Here is a 22866-nt window from a genome sequence, read left to right on the forward strand (position 1 = left end):
TAAAATGGAGCCTTTCTCTGCTCAACAAGAATTTCGCTTAAGCACATTGTTGGGCAAGGTGGTGCATTGTATTTAAGCCTTTTTCCTGTCTTCTTCTTGTTTCCTGTGTGTGTCTTCTTTTGGCTGGTTTCTTCTTAAAGAATTTCGCTCTTGTGTTCATTTCTTGTGGGCAATTTCAAAACATGTTCTGTTCTTTGTTATGCAGAAGAAGCGCTGACATTTGGTGCAAAAGAACTTTGCTTTCATGTTGCAGCCCTGTAGTCTGCAACGGGCAGCATTGGCAGTATCAGCCAGCCTTGGGAAGTGGCCAGTGCTCTTTTCTTGGGGTTCTCCTGGAGATAGTCTAGCCTGCTTTGATGGCGAATGCCACTCGGCTTCGTTTTCACTCTCCATTTCATCCTTTGTCTTCCCTTGAGCCACGAGGCTCTCAGCAACAGATTGGCATAACTCCATAAATTTGAGTATTTCTTTCCGCAATTCCTGTAGGGAGCACATGTTTTGCATGTACTGGACCCAGGAGTTGCTGAAAGCAATGTCCAAGAGGTGAAAGATGGATCTAATTGACCATTACTTGTGCTTTTCCCGAGTAGTAACGTATCATCCTATGGTGCTAGGTCAATGCCGGCAATGTTTACAATGTACATGCGCACAATGTCTGGGCAAGAGACATTGACATGTTTTCTTTTCTTTTTTTCCCTTATGAGACCACCTGTGACAGGTGTCTTGCGAGTCCTGGCCATGGATTGAAGAAAGAAAAGTTATTGACTTGCTGTCGTACCAGCAGACGAAAGTCTGTTGCTTGTCTTTTCTGACCCATGCTTCTGATGTTCCTGTTCCTCTTTGCTTCAGCTCCTTCTCACTGGAGAGCTTTACCCTTTTTGGTATTTGGTTATTTATCCGTGGTCCTGTGGCGGTGATCCCTTTTTCCGCAAGTTTATCTAGTAGTGGACCAGATGTAAAGTACCTGTCAAAATAAAGCTTTGTTCCTGGGGGCAGTGTATCCATAAGCCTCAGCACTGCAATTCCAGGGCTCCCTGAGAAGAGACTTGATTTCATTCCTTGATAAATTTTGAAATCGAGCATTAATCCATCTGGTGGTAGCAAGAACAAAATTTTTCATACCTTCGGGATTTGGCTTGTGCGGAACGTGTTGCTTCAACTGTGTTTGTCCACTGAAAGGTATCATTTGCTCATCAAGACGGACAAACTGTGCGAGGGAGCTTCTGCCAGCCCTCCAGTACAAATGTGACTAGTGGCCTTATGCGCCACAGTAGATCCTCTTTCTTGTCTTCCGCACTCACATCAAGCTCATTAACCAACTGCAGGCGGTGTCGCAGCTTGAAATATCTGTCTCTGGTCATTTCGTCAGCAACAAGAGGCACTCTTGTCTTTTTTTGCCAATACATTCGTATTTGTGGATAACAGAGGCATGACATAGTCAAGGAAATTCCAAAAATAGTTTTCAGCTCCTCCACTGACGTTTTCAAATAATTTCACGTACCTTGAATATAGCTCCTATTAATCGCAATGCCATTTTCTTGTACACCTCATTTTGAATGTACTGCACAAAGTAGTGAATTGGTGCCCAAGAAACCTGTTTTTCACTCCCTATCAGCACTGCTTTGGAAGTCTGGGATTCACATTGGAAGCTGGCTGCATGTAAAAAAGGCAGCAATGAAATAGAATGACCCATGTAAGTGTTTAACGTCCTAACAATCTCCACAAAGCTAGCGCTTGCAATATTTCCTTTCTTGCCATTGATGGCGTTTCCAAGATTTAGTAGTTCTTCCAGCGCTTGATGTGGAGGGCCCGTCATCATCTCTGCTTTCTTCTGTTTCTGAGCTTGCGTCATCAAGGGGTGTGCAGAAGTTCGGATCCACAATAGTGTCGTCGTCACTATCGAAAAGCTCAATGTCCGACATGTTCCCTTCGGCAGTTCTTCGCAAAATTGCGTCAGGCCGTCTCTATCAGACATGCAAGGCCGATCTCCTTCAGAAAAAAAAAAAAAAAAGCCATTTCGTCCACAAGCTGTTAAATACCAACAGTACTCATCTGTTGTTCATAATAAGGCTATCGCAAAAGTGTGGTCAAAATAACCGGGTTGAGTCCCAGCATCCAACATAATGGACACCCAAAATCAAAGGAAATGTAGATTAAAGTAAGCACGTGAGCAGTTTGAAGTTCCTATTCTGAGTGTTCACTGTTGTATAAACTTTAATATAAAATCAAAGATACGCATTGAAAGTAGGTAGAAATACAACAAATAGTACTTACTTCTCCGGCAGATGCCATAAAACACCATGCCGCTGAATGCCGCCATTGTGGAACTGTTTTGGCGGGAATTTGAGGGATGCATTTTCATCAGTGCAGCATAGATGACGCCAGCAGGTGTCCACTACATTGGACAGTTAGGTTTTATGAGGATAAATGTCTTGGCATAGGAGCACTGTCTCATTACTTACCCCCGCATTCATAAATGCATCTTGAAGCTCATGCTTGACTTGATACAAATGACGCCTCGCGTGAACGTGCCCAAGACCCTCATTGCGTTTCCTTTGGTGCGTTCACGACAGCTGTCCTTTAAATCAAGTCAAGCGTGGCCTTCAAGTTAAGACACATTTCTGAATACGGGAGTTAGTGTCCAATATATTGGACAAATCCTCATAGCGAGGTCTCTGGAAGGTAGAGCAAATGAACAGCGAGCGTTTGGATTGCAGTAGTGACATAGACTGCTGCGGGCTCAGAAAGAGTCTTCTACCAAGCTCTTACTACCATATAGACACTATTTCACTGTTTGTGCTGCAGAAAGCCATTGTGGGCTCAGCAGACTGTAGTAAATGCTGTCACTTCACTTTGGAGCATATCATATGCATGCCCTGTGCAAGTGTAACAGCATTATAATTTACCACAGGATCATTGTACCTTGGGCCAGTTGGTTAGTCATAAAAGAAGGAACCTAGCACAAACAAAAGACGACAGAAAGAGAAACACATATGATGGGACAGGTACTTGTTTGTCTGTCTTGCAGTGAGTTGTTTTTTGTTCTTTGTTTGTGTTCACACTGAGCTGTAATTGTTTACATCATTGTCTCTAGTTACTAAGAAAGAAAAAAAACTAAAGGACTTTCATGTTTTTCTGTGCTAAACAAATTTGCGTCTGCAGAAATGGTGCACTGTGTAACCCAGCTCCACCACTTTGCTATAACACTCTGGATGGTGGTTGGGCTGTGTGAATGTGCTTGACTTTCTCTTTTCAAATTGTGAATTTAGACAGCCAATAGTTATAACAGTGATTATGTTAAGGCATATTCATGAAAGCAGCCTTGATATATGATATCCTTAATTTGGAATACGTAGCACTACCACTGCACCGGCAACACTTTAAAAGTTCTGATCCCACAGTTCTCAGTTTGTTGTTAAATGCTAGTCTAGCCACAGGTCACCATGGTACTTGTGAACACTTCCTCTCTGATACATTTCGCTTAGCATTCCTTATCTTTCTTGTCTTGTAAGCTAGTTCAGCTGTCACATTATGTTGTGTTAAAGTGACCAATAATGCTCGGCATGTGTTTGGTTGGACCTTCATCTCCAACTACAGTGATTTCAAAACATTAAACACAAGAAGTTTGTTATAATTGTTGCTGTGGTTAACCATAGTCTGTAACGAATATTATTATTCAGTATGAAAAAATGCATATACGATTGGCTGAGAGGGAGATAGGTTGCAAAAATCTAGTCTTTTCCGAGGCTGTGGGTCATGCAGGGATGACTGTTTGCTGTGGTTTGCTAACTCCTTAAAGAGGAATTATTCTCAGCTGTACTCAAGAATACCTGAAGGATTGTGAGAAAGCTGTTCTTGTTTTTCTTCCAGTGGTAGAATGCTGCCATACTCAGTTTTCTCCCTTCTCACCAATGCATTTTTGGAGCGTTACACTGCAGCAGCTTGTGCTGATATCACTTAGAAGCTGCTTATGCTTTCATTGTGCCAGTATAGCGTACTGCACCTGATAAGGCAGCCATATTTACTGCTGGTGAATGTTGAGCTGTTTGCATTAGTGCTCCACCTCATGAGGAGGTGTTGTTTTGTTGTGTGTGGCCTTCTGCCCACCATACTCCAGGAGCCTTTCTTGTCCTTCATATGAGGGAAGCTCTCAGTCAGGGTGAAACATCAGGCGAGCATGATGGAAGTTTGGCAAGGATGAGCGTCGTCATATATTTCTGTTGTTTCCGGGTCTTGGGGCCTGCATAGTGCAATGAGCGGTTGCTAGATTGCACATAACTAGTCAGCATACCAACTTTGTAGCAATTACCAGCACCTTTTTTCACAGAATAAAAAAAAAATTGCTTGTTCTTGCATGCACACAGCACCCTTCACAACTGCTAAAGCCTTGCTGCTTACCACAGCAACGTGATAGGTGCACTGTTCCTCTCGGAAGTTGTGCATTTTTTCCTCCTGTTGCATTACACACATCTAAGCATTATTTATTGCACACAGCACTAGGTCTGTTTTGATAACAGCAGTGATATTACATTTGGTGTGTGTCCATTGTGAATTCCAGTTTGATGTGCTTGGTACCACATTATGAGAGAATGTATTTTCGGCTTATTTAGAAGGTACCTTTGCACATTGTAGTGTGGCGAGATCATTTTGTGAAAGTGTGGCTGTTGAAGCTACGTATAGTGTATTTATTGACATTTGCTTTAAATTGCTATGTGCCTGCCTTAAATGTTTTTTCATTGTGCTGTTTACCTGTGCTTCTGTTTGTGTAATGTGTATTCAAAAGTTGTGTTTAAGGTGAATAATTCTGTCTTGTAGCAAGACTGTTTTTGTAATATTTTGCTGCCCTGGTGAGGTGCATTGTTCTTATTGCTGTTGTTAAATTTCTTGAAGATTTTTAACCCTTGTGCTATCATGTTGCTAGTCATAGAAGCTTTGAATTATTTGTTATTTTCTAGTCATGTCGAATTCTGCTCCATTTTGTTAGCTCTCGTATGTTTTCCTCAAATGTCCTCAAGTGTATTGACTCAAGTCTGCCTGCCATGTTACTTGACGAACATTCACCATTTACAAAGGTTGTTTACTTGGGGTATGGCCAGTGCACAGCAAACTTTTATGCCGAGATGTGCGTGGCACAGTAATTGCATCTGTCCAGAGCTCTTTTTGGGTCGTGCTGGTGATGTTGGCTTACATATGTGGGGCTGTGCAAGAGAACCTTATCTTTTCCACTCTCCATGAAGTATGCATAGTTTTATGCCAGAGGCATCAGTCATGGCTGTACACATTCAAGTGACTACTTTTGTATAAAGTTCTTGCTCCACTGAATGCTATTAAGCTGTCTGGCTTGCTTAAGTTTGTTATACCTATTACAGGACCATTTGAATTGAGCATTGCAGGTTAAGTTGCAACATAAATGCCTTGGCTTTTTTGGAGTAAAGGTACCTGTTGTGCATTAGCTAAAGCAGTGTAGTTAATGACTTGTTAGTGCTTTTTCTTTAGATTAGGTTTTAGTATTCATCATCCAGAATGTCAGGTGTCATAACTTTCTTTTCCTTTTTTTTAGAGGCTTACTAATTTGCACACATCCAATCAATTCTTTGTTAAACTTGCAGACGTTACTAGATAGCAGCTATTATTCTAACACTTTCAGTATATGCACATTTACTGAAAAATGCATCCTGAATGCATTCCGCTGATGTAATGGCCAATACGTCACTATTGACTAATGGCAGCAGTACACAGTACTGTTACCAATGTCAAGTTTGGCATTAGGTTCATGCTGTTTTACAGAACTGTAGCAGGCATAGAGGACTCTAGAGAACAACTTGAAGTTAGCAGAAAAAGTGCATGAAAACAGAAGAGGTTCACCTTTCACTTAAAACAGTTGTATTGCAGCTGTTTGGCACTTTTGTCACCAAATGACTCATGAATGCCTGCTTTGACCATTTTGTGCATGTCTTTTCTACTTGAAATAGGTTATTGAGGAACTCGATATAGTCAGCTAGCATTGTTAATCTTAATTAGGGACGATCTTTAGCACCAGCACAGTTTCTGGCCTTCACTTAGTGGTTTTTTAGTGTCATAGAAGCAGTTTAAAGGACGCAGTAGCACAAATGGTTATAGGGTGCATTAGTACGCCAGTAATTTTGTATTCAGTTTAACTCTCGAATTTTTTAGCAGCTTAGTAAAGCCATCTGTCTTTTGGCTCACTTTTCTTTTTTGATGCATACTTGGTTCAGAAGCACGATTTAAAAGTAACCCTTGAGGCCATGATAATGCTATGCAGATGTGATTTAAGATGTGGTTTTCTCTGCATTTGTCAGCAATCCTAGCTCTTTGGCATAGCATCAGCAACCAGGATTTCACATCTTCAGAGTCACCCGATCCCCCTTGCCATTCTGTTGCACAAAAACAACTGTGCTGCCATACAGTAAAAAAGAAGGCGAGTTATGCTATTCCGGATAGTGTGCCAGCAGCAACTTGTCAAACAAGCCTTATGAGAGCAAGCTACAACGTGGAGACTGAAAATTGCATTGCTCAACTGACTCCACTGAGTACCTTGTCTCTACTGCTTTTGTGTGTTCAGTCTCTTGCACTAGTCATAGTTATGCACCTGCTTCCCATTTTAATGTGGTGGCGTACAACCATTTGGTGGCATTTCGCTGTTTGTTCTCTTTAGTAACTCCAATTTCTGTAGTATCATGGCAAGGACTTTGCCTGCGATGTATCCACTAAAATGGGTGATTTCATGCCCTCTGCTGGACAAAGCTGTAGTCCTGGGTGGTGAACTACTACTTACAATTTTGCTTCCCAGTCTTTTTAAAACTTTGGAGCAACATTTTCTCAGATCACTTGTGACAATACTCGACACTCACCCAAGATGAGAAAACATGGTTGTGGTTAACAAATATAAAGTTCAGATATTTATTTCTTCACGGAGACAGTAGAACTAGCTGCATTCACTGGTGTTATTCTTGCCAAGTTTGGAAAGAACCTTCGAGCGAGCGACTTGAAAAGGCCTCCAGTATTGATGTGGCTGAACCCAATGACGAACCAGTTTCACTTGCGTGGTTGCCAGACCTTGCAGCCATTTGTGTGGATGGTGCGTAAGCCAGAGGATGATGGTTGTGCTGGCTCGTTGCTTCTGCTTGCAAGATGTTCACACTGAACATCATTTTCTTGGAGCTTGTACTTTGCCTTACCTCTCCAGTTGGACTGCCCCAATTCTAGGAGGAAAAGTAGTTTTTGAAACCTACTCTTAAATAAAAATGACTTTCAATGAATTTTGCACCTATGGCCAACTCATTTCTTATAGCTCTCTCACACAGTTGCTATATATTTTTGTCAGAAAAAGACACTATAAGCAATTGGAGGGAAAATTCTGGTAATGCATTATGCAGATGTTATGGGATACAGTTTTTATGACAAAAATGTTTGCAGATACCAAAGTTATGAGCACAGCTTGTGCAATGTTGCCACAACTATGTCAGATGAGTACGTCAAGGATAGTCTCATCTGCACTTAAAATTCCTTGACTGCTTGTTACCGCTGAAATGACACGAGAGGACGCTTTAAATACAACTGAAAGCTCAGCATCGGTGAAGGTCAAGCTTCATGGTTTTTCGTGCAAGTCTGGAGGTACTTCATAGCAAGGGCTGCAGAACTTGCTCACCATAGCAGACGAGAATTTTTGGTCGGCACAAATATTTTGCATAAAATTCTTTTGCTGCCTTTTTACGAGGGCCTCACAAATGTATGCACTCATGTACAAAGAAACTGCAGTATGCACTCTTAGTACCAGACAACAAAAGTGCCAATATTATTCTAGCAGCATAGTTATGTGGTCTTCGGTCCAGGCCAACTAAATCTGATGTGAAGTAGGGCAAGTAAAGCTTGTGCAAGACGTCACCTTGTCAAGGTTTTGGGAAATAAGTGCTGGGCTTGCACGAGTAAATATTGTAATTTTTAAGCTGCATTGTTGTGCATAGGGGAATAACCATCTACAATTTACTTTGCAAACGTGAGCTCCCATGCAACAGCTTCATTTTGTTGCTTTTGCATCATGCAATGGGTGAAGGCATGCATTAAGAAGAGAAAAATCTGGGAACGTTATTGGTATCGCACATCTGTGCCTGCTTCATGAAGGCTTGCTTTGTGCAGACTGCTGCAGCATCGTGGAAGAAATATGTGTCTGTTTCACCTGCTGGTAGCTGAACATAAAACGCAGATCCTCTTTATGAAGCAGTTATTAAAAGTTACCAGAAAGTGCAACATTAATGTGTTACTAAAGAATACAGTGAGGCTGTTTGGTAGCTGCCATTTAGAAAACCCTGAATCAACTTGCTGGAATGCCATATAGATTAAAGCTACTATTCGCAGAATTGAATGTTTGTGTAATATTAAGGAGGGGTGAGACTTTTAAAGGTGGTATGGAAGAATTGCAGAGTCGTCATGAGTTGCGAGTCATGCAAGATACCTATACAAATTAGGTCATTTTTTTTTCTTTTTATGTCATAATGAAACTACCACGAGATGCTTTGTTTCCAAAACTCCCATCAGCAAGTGGCTATACTAGTTCCAAAGTTGTGCAAGGCACTAACTCAAATGTTCACAAAATTTCAGTGGCATATGTCTAGCAACGTTTTAGAAAACGGTAAAGTGCCTTCAAATAGCATTCAGAGAAAAATGCAACTAAAGAGGTGCCAAGCTGCAATTTGTCAAAATATGCCAGGATTATAGTTTTTCACAGTCAAAATTACTGTAGCCGATCTCCATTTCTGCAGTCCTTCCTTTGCTGGTTAGCTTGACTTTCAGTTTGAAGTAAATTTTTTTTTTACTGCTCGAGTCCACAGATATTAGAAATTGTTCATATCCAAGTGTTGTATATTTTTGAAAGCTTAAGACATGTGCTATCGAAAGAATGCAAGATAAAGAAATCGCAATTTTAGGCCAAACAGACCAAGCCTTTACATGTGGCAAATTGATAATGGCAAGTCTGGGTTTCATGTACAGTTTTCTCAATTTTTCCCAAATGCTGCAAAACGTTGCAGATACCTAAGCAGCCATATTTGGAGAGAAAATAAAAGCAGAGGATGCCCACTATACAATTTTTCAGTGGTTAAGCCATTTCTGACAGGGACTGTCCATGAGTACTCAGCAGCACTGCTATTTTATTTGACATGACATGTACTGGCAACCTGCTGCATGTGAATTTTCAAGCATGCAGTTGGGTGGCAGTGCAAGTTCATAATGTTCTGTCCATTTGTGGCAAGCTTATAGTACAGAGTTCAGACAATGTTGGAATTAGGGCTGAAATGGTGCGAATTAGCTGAAGGGCCAATTGGCAATGCGACTCAAGTGGACATCCACGTTTTCCAGGCTTCACAAAGATGTCAACGTAACCACATCGGACTCCTTATGTCTACTTCTCCTTTGAAATAAAACCATTAGTGATAACCAATGACATAATGTTCTGAACCACGCACCACACCACATACCATTGCTTCAGCTGTGCATGATAGTCAAATGTCAGTAAGTCAACGCTGTCAAATGTAGCGAAATGGCACTCCTTTGGAAATGGCCCAATCTGCCACAAGTGCTGGGACTAGTTTTAAAACTTTGGCGGAAATTTCTCTTCCCGACAGATAGGGTGTTTCATGGAAATGCAGCACTGTTTCACTTGTGTTGAGGTAGAGACGGCTTTTACCAGTTATATTCAAAGACAGCCCTACTGTCGACATAAATGTGCTGCTGCCAACATCTAGCCACTTTTGACAGGTTTTGCTCAATCCTGATGACCTCTGCAAGCTTTATTTGGAGACGGTGGTCCGCCGAGTGGACTATTGCACATGGTAATTCGGTGCCGGAACGGTTTGGCGTCAACCAGCTTCGCGTTTTCACTGTCTACAAACAACCCAACGAGCCGAAACCGTAAACCACCCTATTACTCTACAGAACAACGGCGCCGACACTGCAGAGCTCGATATATCCTACATTTGCTAGCGCAGGGGTGAAAAGCGGAGGTGCAGGCGCTGGTAATGTACCCACGGCACGGTATCAGCGTCTGCACGTCACGAGAGTTTTGCCAACAAAAAGGCGATGAAATAGGGGAGTTGGGTGGCTGACGGAAAAAAAAAAAAAAAAAAACGGAGACAGGCCCATCAACGGCGCACCATTAGTTTGCATTTTCTTGTCTCAGTCTTTTCCCACACACAGCAAATACAAAGTACACGAGATTTCCAACAACCAACCGATGAATGGTACGCCAGTAGAACGGTACACTGTATGGATGTGTGTTCAGAGGTGTTCTATTTTTTTCACGATCATGTTAATTTGAACTTGCCATAGGACACGGAGGAAGAAAAAAAAAAAAAAACGATCTTTACTTCCTCCGTCCCATAGGATACAGCTGAGCCCATGGAAAAGAACCTATCTAACCAACTGCGCCTATGAACTATGCTAACCATGGAGGAAGGAAAATACAATGGAAAATATTTCCTTCCATGACCTAATTGTGCCATGAACTATGCCACAGAATAAAGCACCAACCATGGAACCAACTATGCCATGGTTACAGCATTTACAGTGAACTACTAGAATAGTGCCATGGTTTTCTTTGCATTAGCTATTCATGATGGCGATGGCGCTTTTAGAACGCGGCAGCGCATTGTGTGAGGTAGCGCATTGTGTGAGTAACCATATAGTAACGTTATATAAGTAACTTATAACCTAAATTAAAAACGCAGTTAACCATAATTTTAACCTATATTATGTTTGTGTAATATTGATTGCCGGTGTTACGCCTACGTTTCTGTGGCGGTGTAGCCAAGGCTGGACGAACTGAAAAAGTCAACTCACTCTCGTGCAGTTTTGCGGTGGTCGCCTATGCGCGCGTAGTGGCATTTTACGACTGCGTTGAGAGAAATCGCCCCTGTAGTGCGCGAGCATTTCATCTTTAACATGGATGTGTTAACTGAGCAGCCTGTGCTTTCTTACTATGGTGGGCCTAAGCAAGCGTATTTCAGTCCTTACAGCGATAACGGAGGGTAAGTACATACGCTTCTCAGCACCACGACTACTTTACTGCTTGCACCAGCTTTTGTTTGCTCCAGGATTGGGGTACGTGTGCTTTCGGTTTTTGCAGGAGCATCGTGGCCGTTGCAGGGGAAGACTTTGCAGTCATCGCGTCTGATAGTCGTCTGAGCAGCGGATACCAGATCCACACGAGAGAGCAGTCGAAGCTGTTCAAGCTGTAAGCAGTCGCTACTGTGCATGGCATAACAGCGTTTCCCGTACTTCTTGTTAAGTACAATCGACAATCTTTACCTCTAATTCAGGTCCAACCAATGTGTCCTTGGTTCTACGGGTTGCTGGTGTGACATTCTCACGTTCACACGGTTCCTGGAGGCGCGAATGAAGGTAAATAAGTATGTCTGCACATCTAGTACGTTTAAAAAATTGGTTCTAACCTTAAACATCACTTACGCAGATGTATCTGCATGAACACCACAAGCTGATGAGCACGCCTGCAGTGGCTCAACTTGTTGTAACTATGCTCTATAACAAGAGGTTCTTCCCCTATTACATCTCCAACATTCTGGCGGGCCTCGACGAAGATGGTAAGCTAGCACACTCTCTCTCTCTCTCTCTCTCTCTCTCTCTCTCTATATATATATATATATATATATATATATATATATATATATATATATATATATATTGAGCAACACTACAAGGTAAATAGAAAAAGTGCTTAATTTCAACAGTTTTGACCGGTGTACCGGCCTTAATCGGGTAACCGGCATTGTCAGACAGCATTGTTGGTCGGTTCTTAAAAGAAAGAAGGAAAGAAAACCTGCAAGATATGAGTCAAGCTGAGAAGGAAAACGGTTTACAGTGATTAATTCTTTCTTCACTATGGATGTCTCATCTTTGTAGACAGACATATCCCACACAGAGGACATAGCTGCCACAGTTTCCACACATACCTAAATCCAGCTCACTTGCCCATTTATGAAAAGGAACAATTGAAACTCTTCTGGATCTAGTACTAAAATATAACAACTTTGAATTCGACAACAAACATTATCTGCAAATCACCAGAACTGCTATGGGAACCAAGATGGGTCTTAATTATGCTGACATCGTTATGACATCATTAGAAATGTCCTACCTTAAAAATGATTTCATAAAACAAATATTTTGCTGGAGATTCCTAGATGATGTATCATATGTCTGGGCCCACAGTGAGCAAAGCCTCTTGCACTTAATTTCTAATTTTAATTCTTGGCACTCGTCAAATTGACGATAACTTAACGCACACTTTCTTCCAAAATAGTGTTCACTTCCTAGACGTTACCGTGTCCTTGTGCAGAGGTCATACCTCCATGTTATCGCTCATTCACACCGGCGACTTGAGAAGGTCGCGCGACCATTTGCGATTTGCTACCAACAATCGACCAAAGGCGACTAATGTCCACACCAGCAAGCCCGGCTGAACGCGACCCGCAAGTCGCAATCCCGGAGATTATCATTCTCAGCGAGAACGCTCGGAATCTATGGTGGCGTGCACTTTGTATTTGCCGCAACGCGGGAGGAGGCTGGATGTAGACACATGAAAGATCACTTCCGTTGCACCGCTGATTGGTTTATCAGTTTTGCGACCACGGTCGCACGACTGAAAAATCGAGCAGCGAGCGACTGGCCCAAAATGGTCGCGCGACCACTGTCAGTCGCCGGTGTGAATGAGCCTATACTGTTTGAAAAGCCAACAGATCGTCAGCAATACCTTCACTTCAACTAGCCCCACCACTATAAAACAAGCATCCCCTATTCCCAAGGTCACAGACACAGAATTTGCTTCAAATCTGCACGATTTAAGAGGCATGGGGAGGAACTAAAATCAGCCCTTCTGCATCAAAAGTACCTGATTTCCTTCGTGACAGTGCTCTTCTTGGTTCTGCTCCACTTTGTCCCTCTCCCTCTTTTCTAACGTCTCCTCTCCCATTTCCTCCCTTGCCCAAACAAATGCAGAACTGTGCCTCCCTTCACTTCCCTCGCATCTTTGCCAACGAGCCTGCCCTGCTCAATGTTGTTCACTAAAAAGAACATTAATTTAAAGCATTAGCTTTTCTTAGCTCGTTCCTCAGTTTTGTAAAGACAATAGTAACATCACTGTCAGCAGCACCAATTTCATGGTATCTTTAAAAGCTGATTCACATGACGGCACGGAGCAGGGAGTTTCGAAGCGAACAGCGCATCATGTGACACGTGCATCAGCAAAACATGCTGCGCTCAGCAAATCTGGCCCTCTCCGCCTGCAAGCCGGATTGAAAATGCTGGCTGGTATTTCCGTCTGTCTGTCTGGCAGTCTGTCCTCTATCTAACCTAGTCAGCATCAAGTCTGTCAACATGGGCTGTGGAATCACGTTTGTGACCCGCAAAGGTGAAAATTTCCTTTGTTGTTTTGTTGACCATAAACACAAGGGGAAGAATCGGAGTGAGGGGCAGCAAAGAATGCCCTCACCTCCAGTGCTTTGGTACAGCACAAGAGGGTTGGAGTTAAGAGTAAACAAGCGGATCGGTTTGAATCCCGCGAGCACGCTACCACCGTGTGAATGCGGCCTTGTCTGGTGGCGGCCTGCATCAAATGACCACGTGACTGTTCGGCCTTCTGATTAGGCCAGATTTTGCCCTCGCATGTGAATCCAGCTTAACCAGTAATACTATCACCAGAATGATGGCCGTTTGAATAACATAAGCAGCTTGGTAGTTAGCGGGTGGTAAAAATGCCACACACCACCATCAGTGGCATTGCGACCCAAGTTGACGGAAGCGAAGGTCTGGGCTTGATGGGCTTGAACCATTGAAGCTCGGTTCCCTGCAACAACACCAGATGGCATTGCCCTCCGTGCATCACGGGAAGACTACAAATGATGAAGCTGTGCAAGGTGACATGGGCTGGTCAAGTTTTGAAGTGAGGGAAGCTCACAGTAAAATTGATTATGAAGAACGACTGAGGAATATGGAAGAAAGTAAATGGGCTGGGAGAGTGTTAAGGTATTTGTACAGAAAAAACATTGATTCACAGTGGAGAAAAAGAACTAGGAAGCTTACCAGCAAGTATGTGGCCTGTAGGGTGAGCAACAGAACGTCAAGCGGAAAGTCGGAGAGGCTGAAATAATCTCATGGGTGGTGGCAATGGAAAAGAAACCTGCCATGAGTAGCTATTTAAGAGAGAAAAACGAAATCAGGAAAGAAACAATTTATGATAACTCAAAGGGAAGCTCATTACTTTTCGAAGCGAGATCAGGATGCCTTAGAACACGCACCTATAAAGCAAGATAGAAGGAAGAAGAAGCATGTGCTTGCTGCGTTAAAGCTAAGGAAACGATGGAGCATGTTTTATTAGAATGTGAAGATATCTGCCCAGCGGTCAACTTAGGTACCACTGGAATCTTGAAGCCCTTGGGTTCAGCGAGAGCAGGGGAAAGTAAACACGTCCGCAATAGAGATTAGTAAGAGGCAATTGGAATGTTGGTGGAAGAAAAGTAGGGAAACGACAAAAAAACGGAGACATACAAAAACAAAGTTCACAATAGGGGGTCAGAAAATTTGGTTATGGGAATTCATCGTGTATTCTTTTTTTTATATTTCTGCTTTAACCTAGGTAGGACATTAGACAGTATAATAGCAAGAGCTTAGTGGTGCAACCCACCGCCCCGTTCTAAAGGGGATGCTCATAACATCCATTCATCCCACGGCTGCGCCAGTGTATGCGTAGAAAGCTGCTGAGCACTCGGGCATCGGAGAGGAGCGTAGTAGTTTAAACCATTATGTATAAGGCATCCTTTACACTAAAATATAATGTCTGAAGCAGGACCTTCAGACCAAGCGATTTGGCAAGCTTGAGAGGTGGTGAGCGAAAACACCTAGCTTGCACCACAGCTAACGCTTGAACGTTTACACTACACACGTAACCATTGTGCATTCTTTAAAATTTTACTTGCCTGGAAAAATGTTCAATGTACATTGTCATCCACAAGACTGTAACATGAAGCTACAAAGGAAATCCAATGTGGGTTTATGTATATTGAGCTCTAAAAGCTAAACAGAACAATAGCGAAAACTAATACAGGTACCACCGCCGTCCTTCTCGCGGGAGGAAGCAGTAGCATTACGCCAGTTACAAACCGCAACTTTACCAAATCTTGTCTCTCTCAATAAATTCTACCCACACTGTTATGCAGATCGTTGCCCTGGCTGTGGCAGCTCACCCACAATCTTCCACGTCACGATTGAGTGCACTGCAAACCTCTTTCCTCTCTTGCCAACTCTCCTTTACCCCCTATGCAACAAAGAGCTGTGGAACGATGCCCTCCGCGACGGACCTCCCGAGGTCCTCCGAGCTGTGATACAACGGGCTCGAAACATCGCCGGAATCATCTTAGGGACCCTGGACTGAGGGTTCCTCCCACACTGCTCTCACCATTCAAATATTATTAATAAAGATGTTTTACTCTCTCAGGGAGAAGAGAGAGAATTACTAACTTTAATGAAAAGGACGGCTCAGTGGCCTATGCATGGGTGCCGGTCAATGTTGGGGATCATAAACAAATAAATACAAAAACCAAAAGAAAAAACAAACAAAACACTACACATTCATAACCTGCCGGCTAACCCATACGTTCATAACCAGCCAATAAAGGAAGAAAGAAAGAAGAAAAAAAGCAGAAGAAAACAAGAAGACACTAAGAGCGTACGAATAAAAATACAATATGGAAGCAGAAGCGCAAAAGTGCACGCATAGCTACGTGGCCAATGGGAGAAGGGAGACGTAGCCGAAGAGAGCAGACCAGCTACGCTCTGGGACGAAGGCAAGGAGAAGAGGCTGGAGGCCGAACAGGATGGGTGGATCGCAGAGACGACGGCAACCCAGTGGAAGCAGTTCTTCAGCTGCCGCGGCCACGACCCGCGAGCTGAGTGGACCTCCCACCAGAAGCCGCAGCTACAGGCTGACGGCGCCGCTTCCCGGATTCCCTGCGGCTACGATCCACAGCTTGCAGAGTTGACTGGGCGATCCAGGCGCCTAGGTCACTCCACCCTCCTGACCCCCTGACCAGGCCAACCGTGGACCGAACGTCTGACTCGGTGACGTCGAGTCTACGATGCATCGGCGAGCCCAACGATGTGTCGTCGGAAGCAGTGACGACGAGGTGACGTGGCCAGTCGATAGACTTTGTGTAAATATTTTCAACTTCATCATACGTTGTGTGCGAGGACTTAAGACAACATTTTCAATTAACTAGCTTTGTATATAGTTTGTCGTATGTTAGGGTTTTGCCATTGGGTTGGCAACGCGTGCTTTCTGGATATATGCATTTTTCTTATGCTCATGCCCCATAAAGGCTTTTCCTAACTCAAACGCTCCTTGTGTAATGTTTACCACCCTGAGACCATGACACTGGCCAAGTTGGCCTTGCGCGCAAACTCCCATAAAGAGTTCACAGTTCGCCGGGCATCGAACTGAGGGGTTGGCGTGGTCCATGCCTCCAGTGAGGTAATGCCGCATCCTTTGTGTTTGTCTATTACTATCGCGAGTCCGGGACAGTCCCCAAATGGTGCCTGATTGTCGTACGAGCACCAGTGTCGCATGTACTGCACGTCACTGGTGGCGACATCACGTTCGGCTCCGTTTCTTCGTCCTCCTCATTGTCCAGTCATTGTTTCTGATGACCTTGTGTCTTCCTTGAAGCGGCGGGCGTGCGCCACTTAGCCAGGACGTCTTCGGTGAGTGCTGCACCCGTCCTGGCTTTGTGCACCAGGACTTGTGCGTCCCGAGGAAGCCCCTTGGGCAAAGGGCGGGCATTGTGTGATACTTTCGCCTTCAGCTCCCATTTTGCTTGCAGTTCAGAAAGAAAGCTTTGCAGTTGAGAAACTCGTCCTGATCTGGGGATAAAACCCGGGACCAATGCCTTTCTAGGACAGTTGCTCTGCCATCTGAGGTAACCACGGGGCTAACCGATTGCAAAGCGAAGGCGAATTAATCGAGCATTTAATGAACAATGATACTGGATATGGCAAATAAGTTATGCAGAAGCTGGCAAGGTGGAGGATGGTTCGTGAAGAGGAATATTGTCATCCACCCGACTAGCATGAAGCTACAAAATCCCTGTGCTTCGAATTATTCATTCTCGGTCTGCAGTCGGCTAGCCTCCTGGTTAGCTTGGGTGGTAGAGCAACCGCCCTGGAGAGCCGTTGGTTCTGGGTTCGATTCCCAGACCAGGTCAAAGTTAAAAGAAAAATTAAATAAGCTATCTTTCTGAGAAATCTGTATTGGATTTACTGTTTAGCCTCGTGCTACAGTCTGGTGGATGACAAGTTTCCCTTTCATGAACCTTGCTCCACCTTGCGGACTTCTGTTGAACTGATTTGCCAAGATGTTCAAAGCTGTTAAAGCGCCTACAAACAGTCAATCACTGTCGCACCTGTTTCCTTCTCCGTGTTATTAATTTCTTACATGTTTCCTTTCCTTTTTCTAGGAATGGACCAACCATGCTGTCTGACATATTCAATATCGGTGCTAAAGTGGCACATTTTTTTTTTTTTTTTTCAAAGCCTGATGAAGGCAGTTCCACTAGTCGAAACTGTTTAAACACTTGTACTTTTTTTGTAGCGTTGCTCAAGTTTTTGATGCTTGAATGGTAGTTTGAAAAGACCTCTGTAATTTTTATGGAGTGTAAACAGTATTTATGCATTCGCACAGCCCATCAAATGCAACAAATGTGTTTTTATGATTGCACTGAGATTGCACCGAAACAAAGTTGGTAGCTTGTTCTTGTGTACTAGCATGAGGCTTGAAAAATGGACTGTAGGGGTTTCAGACCTTCAGATGCCTGTAATTTTATGGGGAGATAAGTAGCAGGTTTAAGAAGTGAACAAAAAGTGACTCTCATTTATGTTAACTGCAAAGATTTATGGGACTATACAGCTTACAATTTGCACTGCATTGGCCACAATGTTGCACATCTGCTGTATTTTTTGTTGATGCAGGTAAAGGGTGCATATACTGCTATGACCCTGTTGGTCATTCTGAAAGGGTGCAGTACAGAGCAGGAGGCTCCTCCAGTGCCTTACTTCAGCCACTCTTGGACAACCAGGCAAGTCACTTTTGACCTTTTCTTGGTATGTCTGTTTGATGCATGGTTGTGACATAGTTGAACTATGCTTGGCAAGCATTTGACTATACTTCAGTAAAGATATGTATTTATTCTTTGTTAGATTGGTTTCAAGAACATGGAAAATGTGACGCTGGAACCACCAACTCGAGAGCGAGCTGTGAACATCATCAAAGATGTTTTCATTTCTGCTGCTGAGAGAGATATCTACACTGGAGACTCAGTTGTCATCAATATTATTGACAAGAATGGCATCAAAGAGGAGCAGCTGGCACTTCGCAGAGACTGAGCTGTGGTGATTTATGTCATGTGGCAACATTTAAAGCTTTCATTACACTGGTGTGTTGCCTTACATTAAAAGAAAATTGTGACTGTGTTGCTTCTCATTGTGTAGCAGTGCAAGGAACTGTGCACATCCAGTTAGTCCTGCTCGATGTATCTAGAATAAAAATTTGCAATGACGTTTCACATAGTGAACACAGGTGATGTGCAAGCTTTTTGGTGCTATAGCACACGACATTATCGGCCTTCAGTGCGCCTAAATGCCTACACTGTCTGCATTGCAGATCGTGTTCAAGACGGGGCTCGCGCTGCCGCGCCATACACAGCAGCCGCCGGAGTAGAACCCCCCCCACTCCCCCCCCACCCTTGTAAACGTTAGCTGACAAACTGAATAAACTAGCATGGTGTCAGCGCGCGCAGGCAAACATGAACACTTCACACTCGGTGACCGCAGACGCTCGTCAAAACGCTCGCATGAGGAATTGCGGCGGCAGCAGCGAGCGAAGTGATGTTTCAACGCAAACTGAGGGGTGATAACACTGCGCACGCAAAGCTACAGGTCATCGGCCCACCATCTCACCTAGACTGCCCCAAAAGCAGCTTTCAAGATAAAAGCCGTGCGACCATGTGCGTCCGAAGTACAACGCCCCGCCTTGAAAATCTCATGTGCTTCCTCCCGTGCTCATGTGAGATTGAGCCGCCACCGCTGGCTCACTGTCGCACGCTCCAACTCGCATGCACAGCATACAGCGCGCGAGGATGGTGTTATCCCAGTACGTCTGTATCGCAGGGTAGCAAACCAGAGGATTTAACTCTGGTTAACCTCCCTACGTTTCTCTCATTTGCATCTCTCTCGCTCTCTCTGTATCGAAAACAACACCTGTAGCAACAGCCAGAGGAGGTCAACCCGACGCACCTCTTCCTACCTTCGTCCTCCGCGACGCTTTGCCTCGTTTGACTTTCCCATCGCCACTCAACGTTACCTACACATTCTTCTAGGTGGTGCTACTTTGCAGTGCACTCGCGCACCTTAATACTTTCCCCTACGCGCTATTTTCTTAACCTCCACGCGCCTTCCTTGTTCGCTTGCTTTGCGGCTTCAGACAGACACTGCCGATCTTAAAGAGCTGGACAGTTACGCTTGCGCATAAAACTTGGGTAGGTAAATACAGGTATTGCATTGTTTCTCACCAAGATTATTACATAGGTGCAAGTGGTGCCAGGTCTTGAACGTGCCGAAACATGCTGATTTCTGCTGATGACTAGCATCATTTGTGTGCCCGAGAGGTAAAGCTTTGTGCATTGCATCCCAGTGACAAATGTAGATGCTCATAGCATCAAATTTTGTTAATGTCTTGCAACTGAAACGGAGGAAGTTTCCAACAATCACTGCAGCGTTAGTGCTCTACAAAAATGTTAATGTACTGCTTTCAACCTGTCATATTAGTTTTTTTCCTTGGCCACAGTAAATGCAAATGACTTACTGTTCCTGTCAACTCTGAAGTTCCTGCAGGTATGTTGCGTAAAAGATGAGGAGTGGTACTATCTTTCAGCATTTTGGAGCAGCTTGAGGGGCACAAAATTTGTTTTGGAGTAGAATAGAAGCAAAGAAAGGGGGGCGTTTTCAGAAGTGAACGAGTGCGAGAAAAAGATCTAAATATGTGGCTTTGCATCCTGGATCTACATATGGCCTTTAAGGGTTGCTGTTGTTGAGGGACCCAATTAACTCTAGTATCGGGTGGTTCCTTGTTCGCACCGAAATCTTGGTGCATGGTTGTTTGTGCATTCTGCTTCATAAGATGGTGTGTGCAGCAGCTAGGAATCGGCCGCAATGTCGCACTTTGCAGCAGTGCTCGCATAGCCACTGTGGTGAATGTATTGGACAGTTTCCGCAGATAATGCCAGAGAAGTTCAGAATTAAAAATTTCTTTCTGACAAAAATTTAATTCACTTATGATTCATCACAAAAAATAGCATGTACATTAGCAAGGCTTCAGTTTCACAAAAATGTTCTGAGAAACTTTACTGCTGCTTTGTGCTTTGTACTTGAAAAAGGAAATTTTTTGTACCAGAGGTTTGAAAATTGAGCTGATTGGAGAGTTCAAGCAGATTTTGAATATGCGATTAGTTTTTGTCCAGCTACTACACTTCTTGAATGATGTCCAAAAAAACTGCAAAATATAGTGATATTTGCGTGCACTTTCTTGTGTATTAAATTTTTCACGAGAAGCACCCTGCTGTAGCTTATTTAGTTCTTTGTAGACTTGAAAGTGTTGATATCTACAAACAGCATGTATAATTAGTGGAACTATGCAAGAAAGATTAGTACACATCAACAAACCTTTTTCACAATACTGAGAATGAGCTTGTACACTTATAATTGTCCTGTAACTAAACTTGGCATACAGCTCTTCAAGATATGTAGAATGCCAATATCTACTTAAAATTGCAATGTCTCTTGGCAGTAGTTGTGAAAGTACAAGGTTATATGTCATGAGATTGTGAAAAACAAATTAGTTAAACTGTCCTAATTTGCATAGTCCCAGATACTGTACATGCTAATTGGATAGATATCGGCACTTCATGGCCTACCAAGAGTTAAATAAGCTACAGCATGATGCTTTTCGTGAAAATTTTATACACAAGTAAAGATAACTATATTTTGCTGTTGTGTGGGACATAATAAAAACAATAGCAGCTGCACAAAAACTGATGACATATTTGAAATCTACAAAATAAGTTATGAATGGCAGTAGTTTCAAATCTCTATTACAAATAAAATGTTTAAAAATATTGTTTCGAGTAGCATCTTCCCTTAGCTTCCAATGTTGCTAATGTCGTCTCTAAAATTTACACCACATGCATCCTTTACAAGGAGAGGTTTAGTCTGCAGGTGTGAGCTCAAAATAAAACAAATGCTATAAAGTCGTACTTTGTGCAAGTATCATTAATACATAGGTAGATACATTTTCTCGTACAATGCATGGTGCTCAGTTACTTTATGGCTGTTTGTGGGCGACTGATGTGTGATCTCTACGAAGTTCTTTATTATGGCTTTGAAAACATTACTCATTATTGAACTACAGTGATGCGACTATTGCACAGTATCACTGAAGAACACATTGATGCATGGAGGTGATTACGGTGCACTCAGGATTCTGGTTCCATTTATCCAGATGTATTCATGACTTTTGTGGCTTCCTTTCACTGAGATATGGTACTCGGATGTTAAAACATAGCATTGCCTTGCACAGCGCAGGCTGTCAGATGTTGAACCTCACGTGGGCGTGGTCCACTAATGAGTCATTCAAATTGAATTATTCTCATAGAAAGCACCCACACAATCTGCACTAACCTTTTGCTTTTTTCTGCAGAAGAGTTAACTAATTTATTGCCAGTATTTTTGAAATTGTAAAAGCTTCAGTATGCTTGCACATACTAACTGCTTGATCCACACATCACATTCCTGATTGAGGGTTCCTGGTGTTTCGGATGCAAATAAAGTTATTATTATTATTATTTATTATTATTATTATTATTATTATGAACATGTGTGCTTGTTCATACAGCAACATGACCATTGTGGTCTGTAAATATGCTTAAATGCTGGCATTTGCATGTATTAATAGCTTACAACGACCAAGTATTGGTAATATCTAGTCATCATCATCATCAACCTATTTTATGTCCAGCTGCAGGATGAAGCTTTCTCTCTGCGTTCTCCAATTACCCCTGTCCTGCGCCAACCGATTCCAGCTAGCACCTGCAAATTTCTTAATTTCATCACCCCACACGAGTCTTCTGCCGTCCTCGACTGTGCACCCATTGGCACCCATTCTGTATCCCTAATGATCCACCGGTTGTCTAACCTATGCATCACATGACCTGCCCGGCTCCATTTCTTTCTCTTAATGTCAATTAGAATATTGGCTATCCATGTTTGCTCTGATCCATACCGCTCTCTTCCTGTCTCTTAATGTTACGCCTAACATTCTTTGTTCCATCGCTCTTTACGTGGTCCTTAACTTGTTTTCGAGCGTCTTTGTCAGCACCGGTAGAACACATTGATTGTACACCTTTCTTTTTAATGATAATAGTAAGCTAAGAATCCAGTCAGGATCTGATAATGTCTGCCGAATACACTCCAACCCATTTTTATTTTTCTGTAAATTTCCTTCTCATGATCAGGGTCCCCTGTGAGTAATTGAACTAGGTAAACGTACTCCTTCACAGACTCTAGAGGCTGACTGGTGATCCTGAACTCTTGTACTCCTGCCAGGCTATTGATCATTATCTTTGTCTTCTGCATATTAATATTTCACCCCATTCTTATACTCTCTGTTAAGGTCCTCAATCATTTGTAACTCGTCCCGAGTGTTGCTGAACAGGACAATGTCGTCTGCAAATCAAA

General features: G+C 43.0%; 1 protein-coding gene and 1 long non-coding RNA gene across 2 annotated transcripts; one reads left to right on the forward strand and one right to left on the reverse strand.

Annotated features, from left to right (window-relative positions):
• Positions 1-6891: 6891 nt before the first annotated feature.
• On the reverse strand, positions 6892-10612 carry LOC142585948 (uncharacterized). The gene is made up of 2 exons (XR_012829159.1): positions 10546-10612; positions 6892-7223 (listed from the first exon to the last, which is right to left on the reverse strand). It is a non-coding gene; the product is annotated as an uncharacterized LOC142585948 (long non-coding RNA).
• Positions 10613-10813: 201 nt separating this feature from the next.
• Positions 10814-18545, forward strand: Prosbeta6 (proteasome beta6 subunit). The gene is made up of 6 exons (XM_075697067.1): positions 10814-11042; positions 11141-11248; positions 11334-11415; positions 11486-11615; positions 18049-18155; positions 18277-18545. Exons 1-6 carry the CDS (start codon positions 10957-10959, stop codon positions 18460-18462), a joined length of 699 nt encoding a protein of 232 aa, XP_075553182.1. The 5' UTR covers positions 10814-10956; the 3' UTR covers positions 18463-18545.
• Positions 18546-22866: the final 4321 nt, after the last annotated feature.

This window comes from Dermacentor variabilis, chromosome 1 (assembly GCF_050947875.1).
Source record: "Dermacentor variabilis isolate Ectoservices chromosome 1, ASM5094787v1, whole genome shotgun sequence".
Lineage (NCBI taxonomy): Eukaryota > Metazoa > Arthropoda > Arachnida > Ixodida > Ixodidae > Dermacentor > Dermacentor variabilis.